At 56.9% G+C, this 27,741-nt stretch overlaps 1 protein-coding gene across 4 annotated transcripts in view; it reads left to right on the top strand.

Annotated features, from left to right (window-relative positions):
- Nucleotides 1-27,741, top strand: part of LOC140387331 (AP-3 complex subunit sigma-2) — a 137,495-nt gene that overhangs the window by 83,928 nt on the left and 25,826 nt on the right. For 3 of the 4 annotated variants that reach the window (XM_072470263.1, XM_072470261.1, XM_072470264.1), the window contains one exon: nucleotides 18,279-18,350. The exons of the other annotated variant lie outside the window; for it this stretch is intronic. In XM_072470263.1, the coding sequence (XP_072326364.1) occupies nucleotides 18,279-18,350 (72 nt within the window). The remainder of the gene's footprint in view (nucleotides 1-18,278; nucleotides 18,351-27,741) is intronic. 4 annotated transcript variants of the gene reach the window in all.

The following is a 27,741-nucleotide window of genomic DNA, read 5'->3' as shown; positions in this document are numbered from 1 at the left end:
ACTCCTGGAGAAGCGTGCACACTCCCGTGGAAGCGTGCACACTCCCGTGGAAGCGTGCACACTCCCGTGGAAGCGTGCACACTCCCGTGGAAGCGTGCACACTCCCGTGGAAGCGTGCACACTCCCGTGGAAGCGTGCACACTCCCGGAGAAGCGTGCACACTCCCGGAGAAGCGTGCACACTCCCGGAGAAGCGTGCACACTCCCGGAGAAGCGTGCACAGTCCCGGAGAAGCGTGCACAGTCCCGGAGAAGCGTGCACAGTCCTGGAGAAGCGTGCACACTCCCGGAGAAGCGTGCACACTCCCGGGGAAGCGTGCACACTCCCGGAGAAGCGTGCACACACCAGAGTCAGCGTGCACACTCGTGGAAAAGCGTGCAATCCCCCGAGGCAGCGTGCACACTCCCTGGGAAGCGTGCACCCCCCGAGGCAGCGTGCACACCCCCGAGGCACGTGCACACTCCCGAAGAAGCGTGCACACCCCTGAGGCAGCGTGCACACTCCCGGAGAAGCGTGCACACTCCCGGAGAAGCACGCACACTCCCGTGGAAGTGTGCACACCCCCAAGGTAGCGTGCACACTCGCGGAGAAGCGTGCACACTCCCGGAGAAGCGTGCACACTCCCGGAGAAGCGTGCACACTCCCAGACAAGCGTGCACACACCGGAGCAGCGTGCACACTCCCGGGGAAGCGTGCACCCCCCCCGGGACAGCGTGCACACTCTCGGAGGAGCGTGCACACTCTCGGAGAAGCGTGCCCACTCCCGGAGAAGCGTGCCCACTCCTGGAGAAGCGTGCACACTCCTGGAGAAGCGTGCACACTCCTGGGGAAGCGTGCACACTCCTGGGGAAGCGTGCACACTCCTGGGGAAGCGTGTACACCTCCAAGGCACCGTGCACACTCCCGGAGAAGCTTGCACACTCCCGGAGAAGCGTGCACACTCCCGGAGAAGCGCGCACACTCCCGGAGAAGCGCGCACGCTCCGGGAGAAGCGTGCACACTCCGGGAGAAGCCTGCACACTCCGGGAGAAGCCTGCACAGTCCCAGAGAAGCATGCGCACTTCCGGAGAAGCGTGCACACTCCCGGGGATGCGTGCACACTCCCGGAGATGCGTGCACACCCCCGAGGCAGCGTGCACACCCCCGGGGGAGCGTGCACCCCCCCGGGGAAGCGTGCACACTCCCAGAGAAGCGTGCACACTCCCAGAGAAGCGTGCACACTTCCGGAGAAGCGTGCACACTCCCGGGGAAGCGTGCACACTCCCAGGGAAGCGTGCACACCCCCAAGGCAGTGTGCCCCCGGGGAAGCGTGCACACCCCCGGGGAAGCGTGCACACCCCCGGGGAAGCGTGCACACCCCCGGGGAAGCGTGCACACCCCCAGGGAAGCGTGCAAACCCCGGAGAAACGTGCACACCCCCAAGGCAGCGTGCACACACCCGGGGAAGCGTGCACCCCCCCCGGAGGCAGCGTGCACACTCCCGGAGATGCGTGCACACTCCCGGGGAAGCGTGCACACTCCCGGAGAAGCGTGCACACCCCCGAGGCCGCGTGCACACTCCCGGGGAAGCCTGCAGTCTCCCGGGGAAGCCTGCAGTCTCCCGGGGAAGCCTGCGGACTCCCGGGGAAGCGTGCACAGTCCCGGGGAAGCGTGCACACTCCCGGGGAAGCGTGCACTCTCCCAGAGAAGCGTGCACACTCCCGGTGAAGCGTGCACTCCCCCGAAGCAGCGTGCACACTCCCGGGGAAGCGTGCTCACACCCGAGGAAACGTGCACCCCCCCCGAGGCAGCGTGCACCCCCCCCCCGAGGCAGCGTGCACCCCCCCCCCGAGGCAGCGTGCACCCCCCCCCCCCCGAGGCAGCGTGCCCACACACCCATGTTCCTGAGTTGATGGTCACATACAAGTTGAATATTCAGGGACTGGAACCCCTTCCTGTTGATGAAAGGCATTCCTGGACCGCCTGGTGCGCAAGGCCACATGTGTGCCACCTATTCCGCCCCGGACATCCAGCTTCCCAGTGATTGTGGGTAATTCTGATGCCCAGGCACCTTGCTGGGCAAGGTTTATATAGTCAGCTGCCTGGGCAAACGGGGCATCCGTGAGTTCACGGACGCACTTGTGGGTCGTTTGTTGTGAAATGCACAAGTCCCCGAATTGGGACAGAGTCTCCTGCGAGACACGTCCGACATCTTCAACGACTTCGGCAACTGAATGTCTGGTTGCCAAAGGTGGGGTGGAAGGGACAAGATACTCGAGTGCGTTTGGCAGCGAGAGCTCGGAAATGCGGATCAGGAGCTGGGTGATATCCCAGAGATAAACTTCACCTTATTTTGCCTTCATTCACGATGCAAACGGCATTAAATAACATAGCGAAATAAAGGAAATAATGTGTATTATTTTCTGGACGTCTAAATTACTTAGAAACGAGCTGAAATATTTGCTTTTCTGAGGAACCGGGTATGGTTATATATCAGCTAACCTGTGCTAAAAGCTGTAAAGTCTGTCTCACATCTATTTTCAAGGAAACTGCTGACTTTTATTAAAAAATTCAACTTGTGATATATTTGATATATTGTCTATAGTCAATAAAATTTGCATATGAATTGGTCCCTTTTATTGTTTAAAGGTCGTGAGTTCAGTTCTTTTCATTGTTTATATCAGGTGCAATGACTTTAATGATTAGATATACCTGATGCAACGGAAAAACTAAGCCTCTTGTTGGGTTACTGATTAACGCATTCTCAAATGTAGGTAGTGTAACATTATTGGAGATAATAAGAATTGTTAGACTAAGGCTTCATAAACAGTGAGCCTGGTGATATGCCTGTAAATAATATCATGGATGGCGGTGGTGCGACGTCCAACCAGTAGGTGGCGGTGCAGACACATCATGCGGTCTCAAGACCGTGGTCATGTGACCAGGGACTCCAATATAAGTGGGGGCAAGTCCGTCCATCAGCTGATGGTGTAGGAGATGGTAGTCAGACATCAGGTGAACAGTCGGTGCTAGGTTAGTTCCAGACGAGTACAAAGAAACTCCGTGATAACGTGCTCCGTAACAGATCACTATCTTACCCCGTGTGATTCAATAAAGATCCTGGTTTGGACAAGTCAAGGTGTTTGGTTGATTCCTTGCTAGACATCGAACAACAAACACAACTGAGCCCATTTGATTTCGGTAAATCTAACTTCTATTCGGTCCCCATATCCCTCAGCCCAACCTGCCCACCATAAATAACCAATCGGGAGATTTGATAGAAATATTCAAGATGCTGCGGGGTAGATCGGGTAACGAGTGAGGAAATGTTCCTGTCAAAATAACATCAAGAACTAGAGGTCTTGCTGAGAGTTTAGGGTTAGGGTTCGATCGAGGCTGGAATGACCTTGCTGAGAGGGTGGGGTTAGGGTTCGATCGACGTTGGAACGACCTTGCTGAGAGGGTGGGGTTAGGGTTAGGGTTCGATCGAGGTTGGAACAACCTTGCTGAGAGGGTGGGGTTAGGGTTAGGGTTCGATCGTGGTTGGAACGACCTTGCTGAGAGGGTGGGGTTAGGGTTCGATCGAGGTTGGAACGACCTTGCTGAGAGGGTGGGGTTAGGGTTAGGGTTCGATCGTGGTTGGAATGACCTTGCTGAGAGGGTGGGGTTAGGGTTCGGTTTTGATCGTGGTTGGAATGACCTTGCTGAGAGGGTGGGGTTAGGGTTCGATCGTGGTTGGAATGACCTTGCTGAGAGGGTGGGGTTAGGGTTCGGTTTCGATCGAGGCTGGAATTACCTTGCTGAGAGGGTGGGGTTAGGGTTAGGGTTCGATCGAGGCTGGAATTACCTTGCTGAGAGGGTGGGGGAGGCAGGTTCGATCGAGGTACTCAAACAGGAATTGGATTGTTATCTGAAAATAGAATGTGCGAGGTTCCAGAACCAAGCAGGGCAGTGTGACTGGGTAGAATGCTCTTTCAACGAGTCAGGGCAGACTCAGACTCAATGGGCAGAGTGGCCTCCTTCACTTTAAAGATTCAGACACCAAAGGAGGTCCGACACCCCGGGAATGGTCTCGAGGGAACCCGGCAAGCCCACATGCACCACACCCGAGATGTTGTTAAAAAACTCCCTCCAAAACTTTTCCAGCTTCGGGCGGGACACAACGTGAACATGAACATACAGTGCAGAAGGAGGCCATTCGGCCCATCGAGTCTGCACCGACCCACATTAAGCCCTCACTTCCACCCTATCCCCGTAACCCAATAACCCCTCCTAACCTTTTTGGACACTAAGGGCAATTTATCCTGGCCAATCCGCCTACCCTGCACACCTTTGGACTGTGGGAGGAAACCGGAGCACCCGGAGGAAACCCACGCAGACACGGGGAGGATGTGCAGACTCCGCACAGACAGTGACCCAAGCCGGAATCGAACCTGGGACCCTGGAGCTGTGAAGCCACAGTGCTAACCACTGTGCTACCAGCTGCCTGAAACATGGTTTGTGGGGCTCCTCCCACACCGCTCACAGACATCATCTCCCCCCCCCCCCCAAAGAGTCGGCTCATCCTCGCCCTCGTAAGTTACAACCGATACACAACCTTCAGCTGTATCAGCCCCAACCTCGCGTATGAGGTGGAGGCGTTCACCCTCCGGAGCACCACAACCTAGCCGGGCACCGCAGCCTAGCCGGGCACAGCACCCGACACTGGAAACCGCAGCCTAGCCGGGCACAGCACCCCGACACCGGACACCGTACCCCAGCCGAGTACAGCACCGGACACCGCAGCCTAGCCGGGCACAGCACCGGACACCGCAGCCGAGCCGGGCACGGCACCCCGACACCGGAAACCGCAGCCTAGCCGGGCACAGCACCCCGACACCGGACACCGTACCCCAGCCGAGTACAGCACCCCGACACCGGACACCACAACCCAGCCGGGCACAGCACCCCGACACCGGACACCACAGCCTAGCTGGGCACAGCACCCCGACACCGGACACCGCAGCCTAGCCGAGTACAGCACCCTGACACCGGAAACCGCAGCCTAGCCGAGTACAGCAACCCGACACCGGACACCGTACCCCAGCCGAGTACAGCTCCCCGACACCAGACACCGCAGCCTAACCGGGCACGGCACCCCGACACCGGACACCGCAGCCTAGCTGGGCACGGCACCCCGACACCGGAAACCGCAGCCTAGCCGGGCACAGCACCCCGACACCGGACACCACAGCCTAGCCGGGTGCAGCACCCCGACACCGTACCCCAGCCGGTCACAGCACCCCGACACCGGACACCGCAACCTAGCCGGGCACAGCAGCCGGACACCACAGCCTAGCCGGACACAGCACCCCGAAACCGTACCCCAGCCGGTCACAGCACCCCGACACCGGACACCGCAGCCTACCGGGTGCAGCACCCCGACACCGGACACCGCAGCCTAGCCGGGCGCAGCACCCCGACACCGGACACCACAACCTAGCCGGGCGCAGCACCCCGACACCGGACACCACAGCCTAGCCGAGTACAGCACCCGGAAACCGCAGCCTAGCCGGGTGCAGCACCCCGACACCGGAAACCACAGCCTAGCCGAGTACAGCACCCCGACACCGCAGCCAAGCCGGGTGCAGCACCCCGACACCGGAAACCGCAACCTAGCCGGGTGCAGCACCCCGATACCAGGAAACCGCAGCCTAGCCGGGCACAGCACCGGGACACCGCAGCCTAGCCGAGTACAGCACCCTGACACCGGACACCACAATCTAGCCGGGTGCAGCACCCTGACACCGGACACCACAACCTAGCCGGGTGCAGCACCCCGAAACCGGAAACCGCAGCCTAGCCGGGCACAGCACTGGGACACCGCAACCTAGCCGAGTACAGCACCCTGACACCCGACACCGCAGCCTAGCCGGTGCAGCACCCCGACACCGGACACCACAACCTAGCCGGGCACAGCACCCCGACACCGGACACCACAACCTAGCTGGGTGCAGCACCCCGACACCGCACACCGCAGCCTAGCCGGGAGCAGCACCCCGACACCGGAAACCGCAGCCTAGCCGGGCACAGCACCCCGACACCGGAAACCGCAGCCTAGCCGGGTGCAGCACCCCGACACCGCACACCGCAGCCTAGCTGGGTGCAGCACCCCGACACCGGAAACCGCAGCCTAGCCGGGCACAGCACCCCGACACCGCAGCCTAGCTGGGTGCAGCACCCCGACACCGGAAACCGCAGCCTAGCCGGGTGCAGCACCCCAACACCGGACACCGCAGCCTATCCGAGCACGGCACCCCGACACCGGACACCGCAGCCTAGCCGGGAGCAGCACCCCGACACCGGAAACCGCAGCCTAGCCGGGCACAGCACCCCGACACCGGACACCGCAGCCTAGCCGGGAGCAGCACCCGACACCGGACACCGTACCCCAGCCGAGTACAGCACCCCGACACCGGACACCACAGCCTAGCCAGGCACAGCACCCCGACACCGGACACCGTACCCCAGCCGAGTACAGCACCCCGACACCGGACACCGCAACCTAGCTGGGCACAGCACCCCGACACCGGACACCGCAGCCTAGCCGAGTACAGCACCCCGACACCAGACACCGCAGCCTAGCCGGGTGCAGCACCCCGACACCGGACACCGTACCCCAGCCGAGTACAGCACCCCGACACCGCAGCCTAGCCGGGAACGGCACCCCGACACCGGACACCACAGCCTAGCCGGACACAGCACCCCGAAACCGTACCCCAGCCGGTCACAGCACCCCGACACCGGACACCGCAACCTAGCCGGGTACAGCACCCCGACACCGGACACCACAACCTAGCCGGGTACAGCACCCCGACACCGGACACCACAACCTAGCCGGGTACAGCACCCCGACACCGGACACCGCAGCCTAGCCGGGTGCAGCACCCGGACACCGGAAACCGCAGCCTAGCCGGGTGCAGCACCCCGACACCGCAGCCTAGCCGGGTACAGCACCCCGACACCGGACACCACAACCTAGCCGGGTGCAGCACCCCGACACCGGACACCACAGCCTAGCCGAGTACAGCACCCGGACACTAGAAACCGCAGCCAAGCTGGGTGCAGCACCCCGACACCGGAAACCGCAACCTAGCCGGGTGCAGCACCGGGACACCGCAGCCTAGCCGAGTACAGCACCCTGACACCCGACACCGCAGCCTAGCCGGGAGCAGCACCCCGACACTGGACACCGCAGCCTAGCCGGGAGCAGCACCCCGACACCGGACACCACAACCTAGCCGGGTGCAGCACCCCGACACCGGACACCACAACCTAGCCGGGTGCAGCACCCGGACACCGGACACCGCAGCCTAGCCGGGAGCAGCACCCCGACACCGGAAACCGCAGCCTAGCCGGGCACAGCACCCCGACACCGCAGCCTAGCTGGGTGCAGCACCCAGACACCGGAAACCGCAGCCTAGCCGGGTGCAGCACCCCGACACCGGACACCGCAGCCTATCCGAGCACGGCACCCCGACACCGGACACCGCAGCCTAGCCGGGAGCAGCACCCCGACACCGGAAACCGCAGCCTAGCCGGGCACAGCACCCCGACACCGGACACCGCAGCCTAGCCGGGAGCAGCACCCGACACCGGACACCGTACCCCAGCCGAGTACAGCACCCCGACACGACACCACAACCCAGCCGGGCACAGCACCCCGACACCGGACACCACAACCCAGCTTGGCACAGCACCCCGACACCGGACACCACAGCCTAGCCAGGCACAGCACCCCGACACCGGACACCGCAGCCTAGCCGGGTGCAGCACCCCGACACCGGACACCGCAAACTAGCTGGGCACAGCACCCCGACACCAGACACCGCAGCCTAGCCGGGTGCAGCACCCCGACACCGGACACCGCAACCTAGCTGGGCACAGCACCCCGACACCGGAAACCGCAGCCTAGCCGGGTGCAGCAACCCGACACCGGACACCGTACCCCAGCCGAGTACAGCACCCCGACACCGGACACCGCAGCCTAGCCGGGAACGGCACCCCGACACCGGACACCGCAGCCTAGCCGGGCACGGCACCCCGACACCGGAAACCGCAGCCTAGCCGGGCACAGCACCCCGACACCGGACACCACAGCCTAGCCGGGTGCAGCACCCCGACACCGTACCCCAGCCGGTCACAGCACCCCGACACCGGACACCGCAACCTAGCCGGGCACTGCAGCCGGACACCACAGCCTAGCCGGACACAGCACCCCGAAACCGTACCCCAGCCGGTCACAGCACCCCGACACCGGACACCGCAACCTAGCCGAGTACAGCACCCCGACACCGGACACCGCAGCCTAGCCGAGTACAGCTCCCGGACACCGGAAACCGCAGCCTAGCCGGGTGCAGCACCCAGACACCGGACACCGTACCCCAGCCGAGTACAGCACCCCGACACCGGACACCGCAGCCTAGCCGGGTGCAGCACCCCGACACCGGACACCGCAGCCTAGCCGGGTGCAGCACCCCGACACCGGACACCGCAGCCTAGCCGGGTGCAGCACCCCGACACCGGAAACCGCAGCCTAGCCGAGTACAGCTCCCGGACACCGGAAACCGCAGCCTAGCCGAGTACAGCACCCGGACACCGGAAACCGCAGCCTAGCCGGGTGCAGCACCCCGACACCGGACACCGCAGCCTAGCCGGGTGCAGCACCCCGACACCGGACACCGCAGCCTAGCCGAGTACAGCTCCCGGACACCGGAAACCGCAGCCTAGCCGGGTGCAGCACCCCGCCACCGGAAACCGCAGCCTAGCCGAGTACAGCACCCCGACACCGCAGCCAAGCCGGGTGCAGCACCCCGACACCGGAAACCGCAACCTAGCTGGGCACAGCACCCTGACACCGGACACCACAACCTAGCCGGGTGCAGCACCCTGACACCGGACACCACAACCTAGCCGGGCACAGCACCGGGACACCGCAGCCTAGCCGAGTACAGCACCCTGACACCCGACACCGCAGCCTAGCCGGTGCAGCACCCCGACACCGGACACCGCAGCCTAGCCGAGTACAGCACCCTGACACCCGACACCGCAGCAGCCTAGCCGGGAGCAGCACCCCGACACCGGAAACCGCAGCCTAGCCGGGCACAGCACCCCGACACCGCAGCCTAGCTGGGTGCAGCACCCCGACACCGGACACCGCAGCCTAGCCGGGTGCAGCACCCCGACACCGGAAACCGCAGCCTAGCCGGGCACAGCACCCCGACACCGCAGCCTAGCCGGGAGCAGCACCCCGACACCGGACACCGCAGCCTAGCCGGGAGCAGCACCCGGACACCGGACACCGCAACCTAGCCGGGAGCAGCACCCCGACACCGGACACCGCAGCCTAGCCGGGTGCAGCACCCGGACACCGGACACCGCAACCTAGCCGGGTGCAGCACCCCGACACCGGACACCGCAGCCTAGCCGGGTGCAGCACCCGGACACCGGACACCGCAGCCTAGCCGGGAGCAGCACCCCGACACCGGAAACCGCTGCCTAGCCGGGCACAGCACCCCGACACCGCAGCCTAGCTGGGTGCAGCACCCCGACACCGGACACCGCAGCCTAGCCGGGAGCAGCACCCCGACACCGGAAACCGCAGCCTAGCCGGGAGCAGCACCCCGACACCGCAGCCTAGCTGGGTGCAGCACCCCGACACCGGACACCGCAGCCTAGCCGGGTGCATCACACCGACACCGCAGCCTAGCCGGACACAGCACCCCGACACCGGACACCACAACCTAGCCGGGAGCAGCACCCCGACACCGGTAACCGCAGCCTAGCCGGGAGCAGCACCCCGACACCGGAAACCGCAGCCTAGCCGGGTGCAGCACCCCGACACCGGACACCACAGCCTAGCCGGGAGCAGCACCCCGACACCACAACCTAGCTGGGTGCAGCACCCGGACACCGGAAACCGCAGCCTAGCCGGGAGCAGCACCCCGACACCGGTAACCGCAGCCTAGCCGGGAGCAGCACCCCGACACCGGAAACCGCAGCCTAGCCGGGTGCAGCACCCGGACACCGGAAACCGCAGCCTAGCCGGGTGCAGCACCCCGACACCGGACACCACAGCCTAGCCGGGAGCAGCACCCCGACACCGGACACCACAGCCTAGCCGGGCACAGCACCCCGACACCGCAGCCTAGCCGGGCACAGCACCCCGACACCGCAGCCTAGCCGGGCACAGCACCCCGACACCACAACCTAGCTGGGTGCAGCACCCGGACACCGGAAACCGCAGCCTAGCCGGGAGCAGCACCCCGACACCGGAAACCGCAGCCTAGCCGGGCACAGCACCCCGACACCGCAGCCTAGCCGGGTGCAGCACCCCGACACCGCAGCCTAGCTGGGTGCAGCACCCCGACACCGGACACCGCAGCCTAGCTGGGTGCAGCACCCCGACACCGGACACCGCAGCCTAGCTGGGTGCAGCACCCCGACACCGCAGCCTAGCTGGGTGCAGCACCCGACACCGGACACCGGAGCCTAGCCGGGCACAGCACCCCGACACCGCAGCCTAGCCGGGAGCAGCACCCCGACACCGGACACCGCAGCCTAGCCGGGCACAGCACCCCGACACCGCAGCCTAGCCGGGTGCAGCACCCCGAAACAGGCAACCTTCACCTTGTTTTTTTAAATGAATTTTATTACAAACGTGTATCAAAACAGGTTACAACAAATAAATATCCCGGGAAACATACTTCCCAACAATCAACTATACAGTCGACAGATTTTTCCCCAGTTTCACGACTGCCTTCCTCCTCTCTCTGAGCTCCAGACCGTCACCTTGTTAAAGGCCGCCCGCTTCCTCGCAGCTCATCCCCACATCCCGATAAATCCTTATCAGACTTCCTTCCCATTTCGTGTCGCTGAGCTTCTTGATCCACTGCAGAACCGTCTCTTTATCCTGAAAACTGAAACTGAATGATAATTGCACCAGGCGAAGGGCCCGGAGCCTTTTCCAGCAACAGTGGGAAAGAGAGACCAGCATCGGTCACCATCTTCCAAAACATCTGCACCAACTACTCGGTGGGACCCCCACACCCCCCACATCTCCCCCCCCACATCTCCCCCTCATCTCCCCCCCCACATCTCCCCCTCCTCCTCCCCACCCCCTCCCCCTCCTCCTCCCCCACCCCCTCCCCCTCCCCCTCCTCCTCCCCCACCCCCTCCTCCTCCCCACCCCCTCCCCCTCCTCCTCCTCCACCCCCTCCCCCTCCTCCTCCCCCTCCCCCTCCTCCTCCCCCTCCTCCTCCCCCTCCTCATCCCCCTCCTCCTCCCCCACCCCCTCCTCCTCCCCCTCCTCCTCCCCCTCCTCCTCCTCCACCCCCTCCTCATCCCCCTCCTCCTCCCCCTCCTCCTCCCCCACCCCCTCCTCCTCCCCCACACCTCCACCCCCTCCCCCTCCAGCAACCCGACAACTCTCGCATTCTGCCTCCTTGACCGATTTTCCAGATCGTTGACTTATGCTTTCAAACTCTTATTCTCAGTGGCCACCGCCTCCATCTTGGCTTCTAACGTCGCAAGCTGCTGACGGTTCCTCCTCCACACCCTCCAGCGCCTCGCCAGTGCCTCCTCCACACCCTCCTCCACACCCTCCAGCTCCTCCTCCACACCCACCACTCCTCGCCACTGCCTCCTCCACAGGCTGGTGGAGAGGGCAGGTTGGTGGAGTGGGGGCAGGTAGGTGGAGTGGGGGCAGGTAGGTGGAGTGGGGGCAGGTAGGTGGAGTGGGGGCAGGAAGGTGGAGTGGGGGCAGGAAGGTGGAGTGGGGGCAGGAAGGTGGAGTGGGGGCAGGAAGGTGGAGTGGGGGCAGGAAGGTGGAGTGGGGGCAGGAAGGTGGAGTGGGGGCAGGAAGGTGGAGTGGGGGCAGGAAGGTGGAGTGGGGGCAGGAAGGTGGAGTGGGGGCAGGAAGGTGGAGTGGGGGCAGGAAGGTGGAGTGGGGGCAGGAAGGTGGGGTGGAGTGGGGGCAGGAAGGTGGAGTGGGGGCAGGAAGGTGGAGTGGGGGCAGGAAGGTGGAGTGGGGGCAGGAAGGTGGAGTGGGGGCAGGAAGGTGGAGTGGGGGCAGGAAGGTGGAGTGGGGGCAGGAAGGTGGAGTGGGGGCAGGTAGGTGGAGTGGGGGCAGGTAGGTGGAGTGGGGGCAGGTAGGTGGAGTGGGGGCAGGTAGGTGGAGTGGGGGCAGGTAGGTGGAGTGGGGGCAGGTAGGTGGAGTGGGGGCAGGTAGGTGGAGTGGGGGCAGGTAGGTGGAGTGGGGGCAGGTAGGTGGAGTGGGGGCAGGTAGGTGGAGTGGGGGCAGGTAGGTGGAGTGGGGGCAGGTAGGTGGAGTGGGGGCAGGTAGGTGGAGTGGGGGCAGGTAGGTGGAGTGGGGGCAGGTAGGTGGAGTGGGGGCAGGTAGGTGGAGTGGGGGCAGGTAGGTGGAGTGGGGGCAGGTAGGTGGAGTGGGGGCAGGTAGGTGGAGTGGGGGCAGGTAGGTGGAGTGGGGGCAGGTAGGTGGAGTGGGGGCAGGTAGGTGGAGTGGGGGCAGGTAGGTGGAGTGGGGGCAGGTAGGTGGAGTGGGGGCAGGTAGGTGGAGTGGGGGCAGGTAGGTGGAGTGGGGGCAGGTAGGTGGAGTGGGGGCAGGTAGGTGGAGTGGGGGCAGGTAGGTGGAGTGGGGGCAGGTAGGTGGAGTGGGGGCAGGTAGGTGGAGTGGGGGCAGGTAGGTGGAGTGGGGGCAGGTAGGTGGAGTGGGGGCAGGTAGGTGGAGTGGGGGCAGGTAGGTGGAGTGGGGGCAGGTAGGTGGAGTGGGGGCAGGTAGGTGGAGTGGGGGCAGGTAGGTGGAGTGGGGGCAGGTAGGTGGAGTGGGGGCAGGTAGGTGGAGTGGGGGCAGGTAGGTGGAGTGGGGGCAGGTAGGTGGAGTGGGGGCAGGTAGGTGGAGTGGGGGCAGGTAGGTGGAGTGGGGGCAGGTAGGTGGAGTGGGGGCAGGTAGGTGGAGTGGGGGCGGGTAGGTGGAGTGGGGGCGGGTAGGTGGAGTGGGGGCGGGTAGGTGGAGTGGGGGCGGGTAGGTGGAGTGGGGGCGGGTAGGTGGAGTGGGGGCGGGTAGGTGGAGTGGGGGCGGGTAGGTGGAGTGGGGGCGGGTAGGTGGAGTGGGGGCGGGTAGGTGGAGTGGGGGCGGGTAGGCGGAGTGGGGGCGGGTAGGCGGAGTGGGGGCGGGTAGGCGGAGTGGGGGCGGGTAGGCGGAGTGGGGGCGGGTAGGCGGAGTGGGGGCGGGTAGGCGGAGTGGGGGCGGGTAGGCGGAGTGGGGGCGGGTTGGCGGAGTGGGGGCGGGTTGGCGGAGTGGGGGCAGGTAGGCGGAGTGGGGGCAGGTAGGCGGAGTGGGGGCAGGTAGGTGGAGTGGGCGGGTTGGCGGCAGATGAAGTTCAATGTCGAGAAGTGTGCGGTGGTGCATTTTGATAGGAAGAACATGGAGAGATTGTTTAAAATAAGGGGTAAAATTCTAAATTGGGTGCAGGAGCAGAGGGACCTGGGTGACAGGACAGGTGGAGAGAGCAGTTAATAAAGCAGAGAGTATCCTGGGCTTTATTAATAGGAGCACAGAGTACAAGAGCGAGGAGGTTATACTGAACTACACAAGACAATAATTAGATCTCAGCTGGAATATTGTGCACAGCTCTGGGTGTCACACTATAGGAAGGATGTGAACACATTGGAGAGAGTGGGGAAGAGGTTCACAAGAATGGTTCCGGGAATGAGAAACTTCAGTGATGAGGACAGATGGAGAGTTTGGGACTGTTCCCCTGGGAGAGAAAGCGGCTGAGAGGGGATTTGATAGAGATGTTCAAAACCATGAGGGGGCTGGACAGAGTTGACGGGGAGAAATTGTTCCCGCTCGGAAATAGATCAAGAACGAGAGGGCACAGATTTGAAATGATTTGCAAAAGAAGCAAATGTGATGTGAGAAAAATAATTTCACACAGCGAGTGGTTGGGCCTGGAATGCACGGCCTGGGAGTGCGGTGGAGGCCGGTTCAATCGAGGCGTTCAAGAGGGTGTTGGATGGTTATTTCAACAGAAACACCGTGCAGGGAAAAGGCACTGAGTCACGATGCTCGTTTGGAGGGTCAGTACAGAGACAATGGGCCGAATGGCCTCCTTCTGCATCATAACAATTCTGTAGCTGCCGGAAAGGGATTGTAAACACATTCAAAAATAACTTCCAAAAGGGAATTAAGAGGTGAAATTTGCAGGGTCACGGGAAAAGAGCAGGGTAGTGAGATTAATTGAATACTTCAGTAAAGAGATGATATAAACAAAATGGGCCGGATGCCTGTCTTTGTGCTTTATCAAACTGTTATTCGAAGTTTAACTCTTAATTAACTACTTATGTAGAGTTGGTGCCCTCATTTGTCCGTATCATTATTTTAGGTGATTTTTGGTGCAGCTAATTTGGGTGAAGATGGTGCTGTTATGGTAATGTCATTAGTTTGGTGATCCAGAAGCCCAGCTAATGCTCTGGGGACACGGGTTCAAGTCTCACCACGACAGCTAGTGGAATTTAAATTCAATTAATTAACCTGGAATTGAATGACATGTTCGGAAAATGTGACCATAAAACTATAATTTAGAATTTAGATTGGACAGCACGGTGGCGCAGCAGTTAGCACTGCGGCCTCACGGCGCCGAGGTACCAGGTTCGATCCCAGCTGTTTCACCCCCACAACCCAAAGGGCATGAACAATCTTTGGCGGGTAGGATCAAGGAAAACCCAAGGCCTTTTACACATATGTGAGAAATATGAGAATGACTAGAGCGAGGGTAGGTCCGATCAAGGACAGTAGCGGGAGATTGTGTATTGAGTCTGAAGAGATAGGAGAGGTCTTGAACGAGTACTTTTCTTCAGTATTTACAAATGAGAGGGGCCATATTGTTGGAGAGGACAGTGTGAAACAGATTGGTAAGCTCGAGGAAATACTTGTTAGGAAGGAAGATGTGTTGGGCATTTTGAAAAACTTGAGGATAGACAAGTCCCCCGGGCCTGACGGGATATATCCAAGGATTCTATGGGAAGCAAGAGATGAAATTGCAGAGCCGTTGGCAATGATCTTTTCGTCCTCACTGTCAACAGGGGTGGTACCAGGGGATTGGAGAGTGGCGAATGTCGTGCCCCTGTTCAAAAAAGGAACTAGGGATAACCCTGGGAATTACAGGCCAGTTAGTCTTACTTCGGTGGTAGGCAAAGTAATGGAAAGGGTACTGAAGGATAGGATTTCTGAGCATCTGGAAAGACACTGCTTGATTAGGGATAGTCAGCACGGATTTGTGAGGGGTAAGTCTGGCCTTACAAATCTTATTGAATTCTTTGAGGAGGTGACCAAGCATGTGGATGAAGGTAAAGCAGTGGATGTAGTGTACATGGATTTTAGTAAGGCATTTGATAAAGTTCCCCATGGTAGGCTTATGCAGAAAGTAAGGAGGCATGGGGTAGTGGGAAATTTGGCCAGTTGGATAACGAACTGGCTAACTGATAGAAGTCAGAGAGTGGTGGTGGATGGCAAATATTCAGCCTGGAGCCCAGTTACCAGTGGCGTACCGCAGGGATCAGTTCTGGGTCCTCTGCTGATTGTGATTTTCATTAATGACTTGGATGAGGGAGTTGAAGGGTGGGTCAGTAAATTTGCAGACGATACGAAGATTGGTGGAGTTGTGGATAGTAAGGAGGGCTTTTGTCGGCTGCAAAGAGACATAGATAGGATGCAGAGCTGGGCTGAGAAGTGGCAGATGGAGATTAACCCTGAAAAGTGTGAGGTTGTCCATTTTGGAAGGACAAATATGAATGCGGAATACAGGGTTAACGGTAGAGTTCTTGGCAATGTGGAGGAGCAGAGAGATCTTGGGGTCTATGTTCATACATCTTTGAAAGTTGCCACTCAAGTGGATAAAGCTGTGAAGAAGGCCTATGGTGTGCTCGCGTTCATTAACAGAGGGATTGAATTTAAGAGCCGTGAGGTGATGATGCAGCTGTACAAAACTTTGGTAAGGCCACATTTGGAGTATTGTGTACAGTTTTGGTCGCCTCATTTTAGGAAGGATGTGGAAGCTTTGGAAAAGGTGCAAAGAAGATTTACCAGGATGTTGCCTGGAATGGAGAGTAGGTCTTACGAGGAAAGGTTGAGGGTGCTAGGCCTTTTCTCATTAGAACGGAGAAGGATGAGGGGCGACATGATAGAGGTTTATAAGATGATCAGGGGAATAGATAGAGAAGACAGAGACTTTTTCCCCGGGTGGAACAAACCATTACAAGGGGACATAAATTTAAGGTGAAAGGTGGAAGATATAGGAGGGATATCAGAGGTAGGTTCTTTACCCAGAGAGTAGTGGGGGCATGGAATGCACTGCCTGTGGAAGTAGTTGAGTCGGGAACTTTAGGGACCTTCAAGCAGCTATTGGATAGGTACATGGATTACGGTAAAATGATATAGTGTAGATTTATTTGTTCTCAAGGGCAGCACGGTAGCATTGTGGATAGCACAATTGCTTCACAGCTCCAGGGTCCCAGGTTCGATTCCGGCTTGGGTCACTGTCTGTGCGGAGTCTGCACGTCCTCCCCGTGTCTGCGTGGGTTTCCTCCGGGTGCTCCGGTTTCCTCCCACAGTCCAAAGATGTGCGGGTTAGGTGAATTGGCCAATGATAAATTGCCCTTAATGTCCAAATTGCCCTTAGTATTGGGTGGAGGTGTTGGGTTTGGGTGAGGTGCTCTTTACAGGAGCCGGTGCAGACTCGGGGGGCCGAATGGCCTCCTTCTGCACTGTAAATTCAATGATAATCTATGATTAATCTAGGACAAAGGTTCGGCACAACATAGTGGGCTGAAGGGCATGTTCTGTGCTGTATTTTTCTATGTTCTATGTGTGCAGGGTAGGTGGATTGGCCACGCTAAATTGCCCCTTAATTGGAAAAAATGAATTGGGAAGTCTGAATTTAAAAAAAAGAATTTAGATTTATTGTCACGTGTACCGAGGCACAGTTCTGCGTCCTGATCCCTCCACATGTGAAAACATAGAACATACAATAAATACATGAGGATACATAATGAAAATACATAAACAGAGGCACAACTGGAGAGAAGATGCGTAGGAAGATCAGGTCAGTCCATAAGAGGGTCATTTAGGAGTCTGGTGACAGTGGGGAAGAAGCTGTTTTTGAGTCTGTTCGTGCGTGTTCTCAGACTTCTGTATCTCCTGCCCGATGGAAGAAGTTGGAAGAGTGAGTAAGCCGGGTGGGAGGGGTCTTTGATTATGCTGCCCGCTTTCCCCAGGCAGCGGGAGGTGTCCTTTAATGTCCTTTAGGGAAGGAAATTTTCCATCTTTACCTGGTGTGAGCTACGTGTGATTGCAGATCCACAGCAATGTGGTTGAATCTGCCCTCGGCCATTGCTGAGCAAACCACTCATTTCAAGGGCAATTAGAAATAGGCACCAAATGCTGACCCAGCCGGAGACTTTCATCAAAGAAGAAAAAGAATGCAGGGCGTCAATCTAGTGATCCAGCTTTTCACTTTCTTTTTCAAAGCAATCTGTATTGTGATAAGAACAGCCATACTTTGGCAAGTCTGTCAGCAATATACTGACACTGCAACTCTCTGAAACTTTACATAATTACTTGGAAGTTTGTGAAAGTGGAATTGAAGCTGTTTCTAATACCATACTGAGGCTAACTTTGTGATGAAACACACTCTTCAAGCTTCAAATGTACACAATAGTAAATAGTCAGCACAATCATACATTAACTGTGGTTAATCGAGTGCATTAATTTGTGTATCACGGCCCCTGTAAATAGAGACACTTATTGAAACTGGTGAAGTTGTGTAAGGTTGTGTAAACTCTAATAAATTGAAGACTGTTTAATTGGTTCCAGTTTCATCGTTCACTAGCTGACTTTCTGGAATACGAGGTAGTCTCGGCAGAGAATGGTAGCCTAAAGGGTGAAGGTGGGAAGCAAGTGTAAATTGTCAGGTTATGATTACTATTTTTAACGGCTTTACCCTGAGGCCCAGCCTTCACCTCGATGCACGCCAGTCGTTTGATAATGTTCCAGGAACAGTGAGGTGGGGGGAGTAGGTGTTTGGCAGTTAGTACGATGAGCAGTTTATCTTTCGTACATTTAGGCATCCAGTGTAAGTTTTTATTATCGACAGAGAGATTGTGCTTCAGAACAGCCATTTTTTGGTTTGCCAATCAGCTGCTGATAAGAGAAATAGCTGATTATTTTTTTTTTTTCTTCAGGTATTTGTGGAAACATTGGACAAGTGTTTTGAGAATGTGTGTGAGCTCGACCTTATATTCCACATGGATAAGGTAATTTTGTATATTGTTGTTAAGCTTGTGATGTGTCAAATTGTGTTTAACTGCTTTGACATAAAATGTTATTTACAAGCCAGATTTCTATCTAGGTTTACAAAGGCCAGTGTTTAATTAGTATTACCATAGTGATGCAACTTAATAGAAGTGACTGTTAGAATTTTAAAAGATTAATAAAGTGAAGCTGTGTTAAGTATTGATTGACGCCAGGGCTGGAGTATGTGCTGAGCACAGCCCACTCCTCCCGTGGCCCCAAATGTTGCCACTCCTCCCTGATTCCTCCTTGTGATTGTGAAACGTGTTTTTCAGTAATTAATTACTGGCAGGTTTGTTAACATCCCCACACCGCAAGACCACGCAATTCATCGAGTAAAAACAAAGAAAAGTAAGAACAAAGAAATGTACAGCACAGGAACAGGCCCTTCGGCCCTCCAAGCCCGTGCCGACCATGCTGCCCGACTAAACTACAATCTTCTACACTTCCTGGGTCCATATCCCTCTATTCCCATCCTATTCATGTATTTGTCAAGATGCCCCTTAAATGTCACTATCGTCCCTGCTTCCACCACCTCCTCCGGTAGCGAGTTCCAGGCACCCACTACCCTCTGCGTAAAAAACTTGCCTCGTATATCTACTCTAAACCTTGCCCCTCTCACCTTACACCTATGCCTCCTAGTAATTGACCCCTCTACCCTGGGGAAAAGCCTCTGACTATCCACTCTGTCTATGCCCCTCATAATTTTGTATACCTCTATCAGGTCGCCCCTCAACCTCCTTCGTTCCAGTGAGAACAAACCGAGTTTATTCAACCGCTCCTCATAGCTTATGCCCTCCATACCAGGCAACATTCTGGTAAATCTCTTCTGCACCCTCTCTAAAGCCTCCTCATCCTTCTGGTAGTGTGGCGACCAGAATTGAACACTAGACTCCAAGTGTGGCCTAACTAAGGTTCTATACAGATTCTATAAACGCCTGATAAAGTTACAAAATAATATGTAACTCATGTGGTAAATAGCAAACTGAAAAATGCCCCTTGCGCAATTGTAGTTTGATGAATACAGCTTCTGAAATCGGATCATTCTTAACTGTCAAGATTAGAATCAGCTTTGTGTAAAGGTCACTTTCCACCCCTGGGTCACTGAGCTTTCTTTCTCGTGATCTCGAGTTCTAGTTTAATGGAAGGCTTCCCAGGCGAGCTCTTACACTGTTTACTTTGATTAGACTGGGCGTGAATCCGGCAGGACGTTAGGCTGGAAACTCTACCCCAGCTCATGGCAAGACTCATTTCCAGCATGAACGCAATATAGACACGTATCTGTATGGACTGTCGGACTGGAAAGAAGTCACCAAGTGTGTGACACACAACATTTCAGAGATGTGGTTGGATTCCCCATCGTGGGACAGTCTCACAAGGCCAGGGATATGTCTTCAACATTTTGTATCAGTTCAGAAGTGTTTCAGAAGCCTGAGAAATGCTCTCACTCTTTAGTTGCTGCTGTGCATCAAAACATTTTCTGATTTTTGTTGACGTGTCAGTTTTATTTTGGAATCTCTGGATTGTGCTTTTGCGCACGGTGCTGCAGTTTCTGAGTGGCATTGTGCACGGTGCTGCAGTTTCTGAGTGGCATTGCGCACGGTGCTGCAGTTTCTGATTGGCATTGCGCACGGTGCTGCAGTTTCTGAGTGGCATTGTGCACGGTGCTGCAGTTTCTGAGTGGCATTGCGCACGGTGCTGCAGTTTCTGATTGGCATTGCGCACGGTGCTGCAGTTTCTGATTGGCATTGTGCACGGTGCTGCAGTTTCTCAGTGGCATTGTGCACGGTGCTGCAGTTTCTCAGTGGCATTGCGCACGGTGCTGCAGTTTCTCAGTGGCATTGCGCACGGTCCTGCAGTTTCTCAGTGGCATTGTGCACAGTGCTGCAGTTTCTCAGTGGCATTGTGCACGGTGCTGCAGTTTCTCAGTGGCATTGCGCACGGTGCTGCAGTTTCTCAGTGGCATTGTGCACAGTGCTGCAGTTTCTCAGTGGCATTGTGCACGGTGCTGCAGTTTCTGAGTGGCATTGTGCACGGTGCTGCAGTTTCTGATTGGCATTGTGCACGGTGCTGCAGTTTCTCAGTGGCATTGTGCACGGTGCTGCAGTTTCTCAGTGGCATTGCGCACGGTGCTGCAGTTTCTCAGTGGCATTGCGCACGGTCCTGCAGTTTCTCAGTGGCATTGTGCACGGTGCTGCAGTTTCTCAGTGGCATTGTGCACGGTGCTGCAGTTTCTCAGTGGCATTGTGCACGGTGCTGCAGTTTCTCAGTGGCATTGTGCACGGTGCTGCAGTTTCTGATTGGCATTGCGCACGGTGCTGCAGTTTCTCAGTGGCATTGCGCACGGTCCTGCAGTTTCTCAGTGGCATTGTGCACGGTGCTGCAGTTTCTCAGTGGCATTGTGCACGGTGCTGCAGTTTCTCAGTGGCATTGTGCACGGTGCTGCAGTTTCTGATTGGCATTGCGCACGGTGCTGCAGTTTCTCAGTGGCATTGTGCACGGTGCTGCAGTTTCTCAGTGGCATTGTGCACGGTGCTGCAGTTTCTGATTGGCATTGCGCACGGTGCTGCAGTTTCTCAGTGGCATTGTGCACGGTGCTGCAGTTTCTCAATGACATTGTGCACGGTGCTGCAGTTTCTGATTGGCATTGTGCACGGTGCTGCAGTTTCTCAGTGGCATTGTGCACGGTGCTGCAGTTTCTGAGTGGCATTGTGCACGGTGCTGCAGTTTCTCAGTGGCATTGTGCACGGTGCTGCAGTTTCTGATTGGCATTGCGCACGGTGCTGCAGTTTCTCAGTGGCATTGTGCACGGTGCTGCAGTTTCTGATTGGCATTGCGCACGGTGCTGCAGTTTCTGAGTGGCATTGTGCACGGTGCTGCAGTTTCTCAGTGGCATTGTGCACGGTGCTGCAGTTTCTCAGTGGCATTGTGCACGGTGCTGCAGTTTCTGATTGGCATTGCGCACGGTGCTGCAGTTTCTCAGTGGCATTGCGCACGGTGCTGCAGTTTCTCAGTGGCATTGCGCACGGTGCTGCAGTTTCTGAGTGGCATTGCGCACGGTGCTGCAGTTTCTCAGTGGCATTGTGCACGGTGCTGCAGTCTCTGATTGGCATTGCGCACGGTGCTGCAGTTTCTCAGTGGCATTGCGCACGGTGCTGCAGTTTCTCAGTGGCATTGCGCACGGTGCTGCTCAATAATAAATGTCAAGAGCCTGAGATTGAGCCAGGATTCTCCGATCCCGTACCGGGTCGAAGAATCACCGGGGGGGCCCGGGAATCGCGCCACACTCAGACACATTCCCACTCGCTCACACACACACACACTCCCAATTACACACACACGCTCACTCCCATTCGCTCGCACACGCACACGCTCCCACTCACGCACACATACATACACTCAGACCCCAACGTGTGCATCACTCGCGGACACACTCAGACACACTCTCACTTGCTCGCACACACACTCACATTCCCACTCGCTCTCACATTCACACTCCCAGTAACACACACACTCCCACTAGCTCGCACACACGCACACACTCTGACCCGCGCACGTGCATGCACTATCACTCGCACACACACTCAGTCCCACTCGCTCACATACACACACACACTCCAAACTGCGCGCACACACTCCCAATTGCGCATACACACTCTCACAATTGCACACACACCCTCAATCCCACTCGCACACACACACTCAATCCCACTCTCTCACATTCCCAATCGAGCGCACACACTCAGTCTCACTCACGCGCACACACACACTCACTCGCACACACTTAATCCCACTCTCACACACACACACTCCCAATCGCACGCACACACTCAAGTCACACACACACAGTCTGTCACACACACTCCCAATCGCGCGCACACACTCAGTCCCTCTCTTACACACACACACACTCCCACTCGCAAACACACACTCAGTCTCACACACACACACTCCCATTTGCACACATACACTCAGTCCCACTCACACACACTCCCACTCGTAAACACACACTCACTCCCACTCTCACACACACACACACACTCCCACTTGCACACACAAACTCAGTCTCACACACACACACTCCAACTTGCACACATACTCAGTCCCACTCACACACAAACACCCACCCACACACACGCGCACACTCAGTCCCACTCTCATACACACACACACTCCCATTCGCTCGCACACACACTCAGTCCCACTCACACCCACACACACACACTCCCACTCGCTCGCACACACACTCAGTCCCACTCACACCCACACACACACACGCTCGCTCGCACACACACAGACACGCTCCCACTCGCACATACATACACACATTCAGACCCACGAATGTGCACGCACTATCACTCGCAGACACACTCTCACTTGCTCGCACACACTCACATTCCCACTCGCTCTCTCACACACACACACACACTAACTCCCAGTTACACACACACACACACTCACTCCCACTCGCACACACACACACATTCTGACCCGGCACGTGCACGCACTATCACTCGTGCACACACTCAGACACACGCGCTCGCGCACACGCTCAGACACACTCCCACTTGCTCGCGCACACATTCAGACACACTCTCACTCGCTCGCACACATATTCAGTCCCACTCGCTCACATACACGCGCACACACTCCCAATTGCACACACACACACTCACAATTGCGCACACACACACTCGCTCGCACACACTCAATCCCACTCTCACACACTCCCAATTGCACACACACATAGTCCCACTCTCACTCACACATACACACACACACACTCCCACTCGCGCACACACACTCCCACACTCAGTCCCACTCTCACTCGCGCACGTGCGCACACACACTCCCAATCACACACACACACTCAGTCCCATTTACGCACCCAAACACACTCCCACTCGCTCGCACACACACTCAGTCCCACTCTCTCTCACACACACACACACTCCCACTCGCACACACACACTCAGTCCCACTCTCCCACACACAGTCCCACTCTCCCACACACACACACACTCCCACTCGCACACACACTCACAGTCCCACTCTCCCACACACACTCAGTCCCACTCTCCCACACACACACACTCCCACTCGCACACACACACTCCCACTCGCTCGCACACACTCAGTCCCACTCTCTCACACACACACACACTCCCACTCGCACACACACTCAGTCCCACTCTCCCACACACACACACTCCCACTCGCACACACTCAGTCCCACTCTCTCACACACACTCCCACTCGCACACACACTCAGTCCCACTCTCACACACACACACACTCCCACTCGCTTGCGCACACTCAGTCCCATTCACTTACACACACACACACACACTCGCACACACACACCCCGCACTCCCACTCGCACACACACACTCAGTCCCACTCTCTCACACACGCCCACACACACACCACTCATCAGGTCACACCCTGTGAATTTTTACATTGCTGTCCTCTTGCTCAGCAATTGTTTCTTTCCTTAAAACCGTAACTTATTTTTTTGAAGTTCAGTTTATTTTTGTGCCAAACCTGAACATTCCAAAATGTTCTCATTGCCCCTTTAGGGGGACAATATTCAAATGTAGCTACCCGGGGTGAAAAGTTGGACAAGACTGTTTTATTGGATGTCCTGAAGAATTAAGTGTTAATAATTGAGTAGCTTTGTATCTTGAAGTAACAGACTTTTTAAGATAAGCTACATGACTTTGAAATTTCAGGAAAGAGAAGTTTGTTTGTCTTTATCTGATGTGAGTAGACAGAGTGGATAGTCAGAGGCTTTTCCCCGGGGTAGAGGGGTCAATTACTAGGGGGCATAGGATTAAGGTGAGAGGGGCAAGGTTTAGAGTAGATGTACGAGGCAAGTTTTTTATGCAGAGGGTAGTGGGTGCCTGGAACTCGCTACCGGAGGAGGTGGTGGAAGCAGGGACGATAGGGACATTTAAGGGGCATCTTGACAAATACATGAATGGGATGGGAATAGAGGGATACGGACCCAGGAAGTGTAGAAGATTGTAGTTTAGTCGGGCAGCATGGTCGGCACGGGCTTGGAGGGCCGAAGGGCCTGTTCCTGTGCTGTACATTTCTTTGTTCTTTGTTGAGTGTCCGAATGTGATAATCAAGAACTGTTTGTGCAATCAGTCGCCCCTGGCCCACCAGGGATTTTTTATTTGTATCTGCAATGTGAGCATGCTGGATAAGGCCAACATCTGTAGCCCATCCTTCATTTCCCTTGAACTGAGTGTCTCTCTCACCCATTTCAGGGGCAGTTAAGAGTCACCCGCATTGCAGCGTGTCTGGAGCCACATGTAGGCCAGACCGGGTAAGGACGGCAGATTCCCTTCACTAAACGACATTAGTGAGCCAGATGGGTTTTCACATTAACTCAGTTTCTCAGTGGCATTGCGCACGGTGCTGCAGTTTCTCAGTGGCATTGCGCACGGTGCTGCAGTTTCTGATTGGCATTGCGCACGGCGCTGCAGTTTCTGATTGGCATTGCGCACGGTGCTGCAGTTTCTGAGTGGCATTGTGCACGGTGCTGCAGTTTCTGATTGGCATTGTGCACGGTGCTGCAGTTTCTGAGTGGCATTGCGCACGGTGCTGCAGTTTCTCAGTGGCATTGCGCACGGTGCTGCAGTTTCTGATTGGCATTGCGCACGGTGCTGCAGTTTCTGATTGGCATTGTGCACGGTGCTGCAGTTTCTGAGTGGCATTGCGCACGGTGCTGCAGTTTCTCAGTGGCATTGCGCACGGTGCTGCAGTTTCTGATTGGCATTGCGCACGGTGCTGCAGTTTCTGATTGGCATTGTGCACGGTGCTGCAGTTTCTGATTGGCATTGTGCACGGTGCTGCAGTTTCTCAGTGGCACTGTGCACGGTGCTGCAGTTTCTGATTGGCATTGCGCACGGTGCTGCAGTTTCTGATTGGCATTGTGCACGGTGCTGCAGTTTCTCAGTGGCATTGCGCACGGTGCTGCAGTTTCTGATTGGCATTGTGCACGGTGCTGCAGTTTCTCAGTGGCATTGCGCACGGTGCTGCAGTTTCTGAGTGGCATTGTGCACGGTGCTGCAGTTTCTGAGTGGCATTGCGCACGGTGCTGCAGTTTCTGAGTGGCATTGTGCACGGTGCTGCAGTTTCTGATTGGCATTGCGCACGGTGCTGCAGTTTCTCAGTGGCATTGTGCACGGTGCTGCAGTTTCTGATTGGCATTGTGCACGGTGCTGCAGTTTCTGATTGGCATTGTGCACGGTGCTGCAGTTTCTCAGTGGCATTGCGCACGGTGCTGCAGTTTCTGATTGGCATTGCGCACGGTGCTGCAGTTTCTGATTGGCATTGTGCACGGTGCTGCAGTTTCTGATTGGCATTGCGCACGGTGCTGCAGTTTCTGATTGGCATTGCGCACGGTGCTGCAGTTTCTCAGTGGCATTGTGCACGGTGCTGCAGTTTCTGATTGGCATTGTGCACGGTGCTGCAGTTTCTGATTGGCATTGTGCACGGTGCTGCAGTTTCTGATTGGCATTGCGCATGGTGCTGCAGTTTCTCAGTGCCATTGCGCACGGTGCTGCAGTTTCTGATTGGCATTGTGCACAGTGCTGCAGTTTCTCAATGGCATTGTGCACGGTGCTGCAGTTTCTCAGTGGCATTGCGCACGGTGCTGCAGTTTCTGATTGGCATTGTGCACAGTGCTGCAGTTTCTCAATGGCATTGTGCACGGTGCTGCAGTTTCTGAGTGGCATTGCGCACGGTGCTGCAGTTTCTGAGTGGCATTGTGCACGGTGCTGCAGTTTCTCAGTGGCATTTTGCACGGTGCTGCAGTTTCTCAGTGGCATTGTGCACGGTGCTGCAGTTTCTGATTGGCATTGTGCACGGTGCTGCAGTTTCTCAGTGGCATTGTGCACGGTGCTGCAGTTTCTCAGTGGCATTGTGCACGTTGCTGCAGTTTCTGATTGGCATTGTGCACGGTGCTGCAGTTTCTGATTGGCATTGTGCATGGAGCTGCAGTTTCTGAGTGGCATTGCGCACGGTGCTGCAGTTTCTGAGTGGCATTGTGCACGGTGCTGCAGTTTCTGATTGGCATTGCGCACGGTGCTGCAGTTTCTGAGTGGCATTGCGCACGGTGCTGCAGCTTCTCAGTGGCATTGCGCACGGTGCTGCAGTTTCTGATTGGCATTGTGCACGGTGCTGCAGTTTCTCAGTGGCATTGCGCACGGTGCTGCAGTTTCTGATTGGCATTGCGCACGGTGCTGCAGTTTCTCAATGGCATTGTGCACGGTGCTGCAGTTTCTGATTGGCATTGTGCGCGGTGCTGCAGTTTCTCAGTGGCATTGTGCACGGTGCTGCCGTTTCTGATTGGCATTGCGCATGGTGCTGCAGTTTCTCAGTGGCATTGTGCACGGTGCTGCAGTTTCTCAGTGGCATTGTGCACGGTGCTGCAGTTTCTGATTGGCATTGTGCACGGTGCTGCAGTTTCTGATTGGCATTGCGCACGGTGCTGCAGTTTCTCAGTGGCATTGCGCACGGTGCTGCAGTTTCTGATTGGCATTGTGCAGGGTGCTGCAGTTTCTCAGTGGCAGTGTGCATGATGCTGCAGTTTCTCAGTGGCATTGTGCACGGTGCTGCAGTTTCTCAGTGGCATTGCGCACGGTGCTGCAGTTTCTGGTTGGCATTGCGCACGGTGCTGCAGTTTCTCAGTGGCATTGTGCACGGTGCTGCAGTTTCTCAGTGGCATTGCGCACGGTGCTGCAGTTTCTGATTGGCATTGCGCACGGTGCTGCAGTTTCTCAGTGGCATTGCGCACGGTGCTGCAGTTTCTGATTGGCATTGCGCACGGTGCTGCAGTTTCTCAGTGGCATTGCGCACGGTGCTGCAGTTTCTGATTGGCATTGTGCACGGTGCTGCAGTTTGTCAGTGGCATTGCGCACGGTGCTGCAGTTTCTCAGTGGCATTGCGCACGATGCTGCAGTTTCTCAATGGCATTGTGCAGGGTGCTGCAGTTTCTGATTGGCATTGCGCACGGTGCTGCAGTTTCTCAGTTGAATTGCGCACGGTGCTGCAGTTTCTCAATGGCATTGTGCAGGGTGCTGCAGTTTCTGATTGGCATTGCGCACGGTGCTGCAGTTTCTCAGTTGAATTGCGCACGGTGCTGCAGTTTCTCAGTTGAATTGCGCACGGTGCTGCAGTTTCTCAGTGGCATTGCGCACGGTGCTGCTCAATAAGAAATGTCAAGAGCCTGAGATTGAGCCAGGATTCTCCGGTCCCGTACCGGGTCGAAGAATCACCGGGGGGGCCCGGGAATCGCGCCACACTCAGACACATTCCCACTCGCTCACACACACACACACT

The sequence above is a fragment of the Scyliorhinus torazame genome, chromosome 12 (assembly GCF_047496885.1).
Source record: "Scyliorhinus torazame isolate Kashiwa2021f chromosome 12, sScyTor2.1, whole genome shotgun sequence".
Taxonomy (NCBI): domain Eukaryota; kingdom Metazoa; phylum Chordata; class Chondrichthyes; order Carcharhiniformes; family Scyliorhinidae; genus Scyliorhinus; species Scyliorhinus torazame.
The sequence above is the reverse complement of the archived record's forward strand: the minus strand, read 5'-3'. Positions and strand labels throughout refer to the sequence as shown.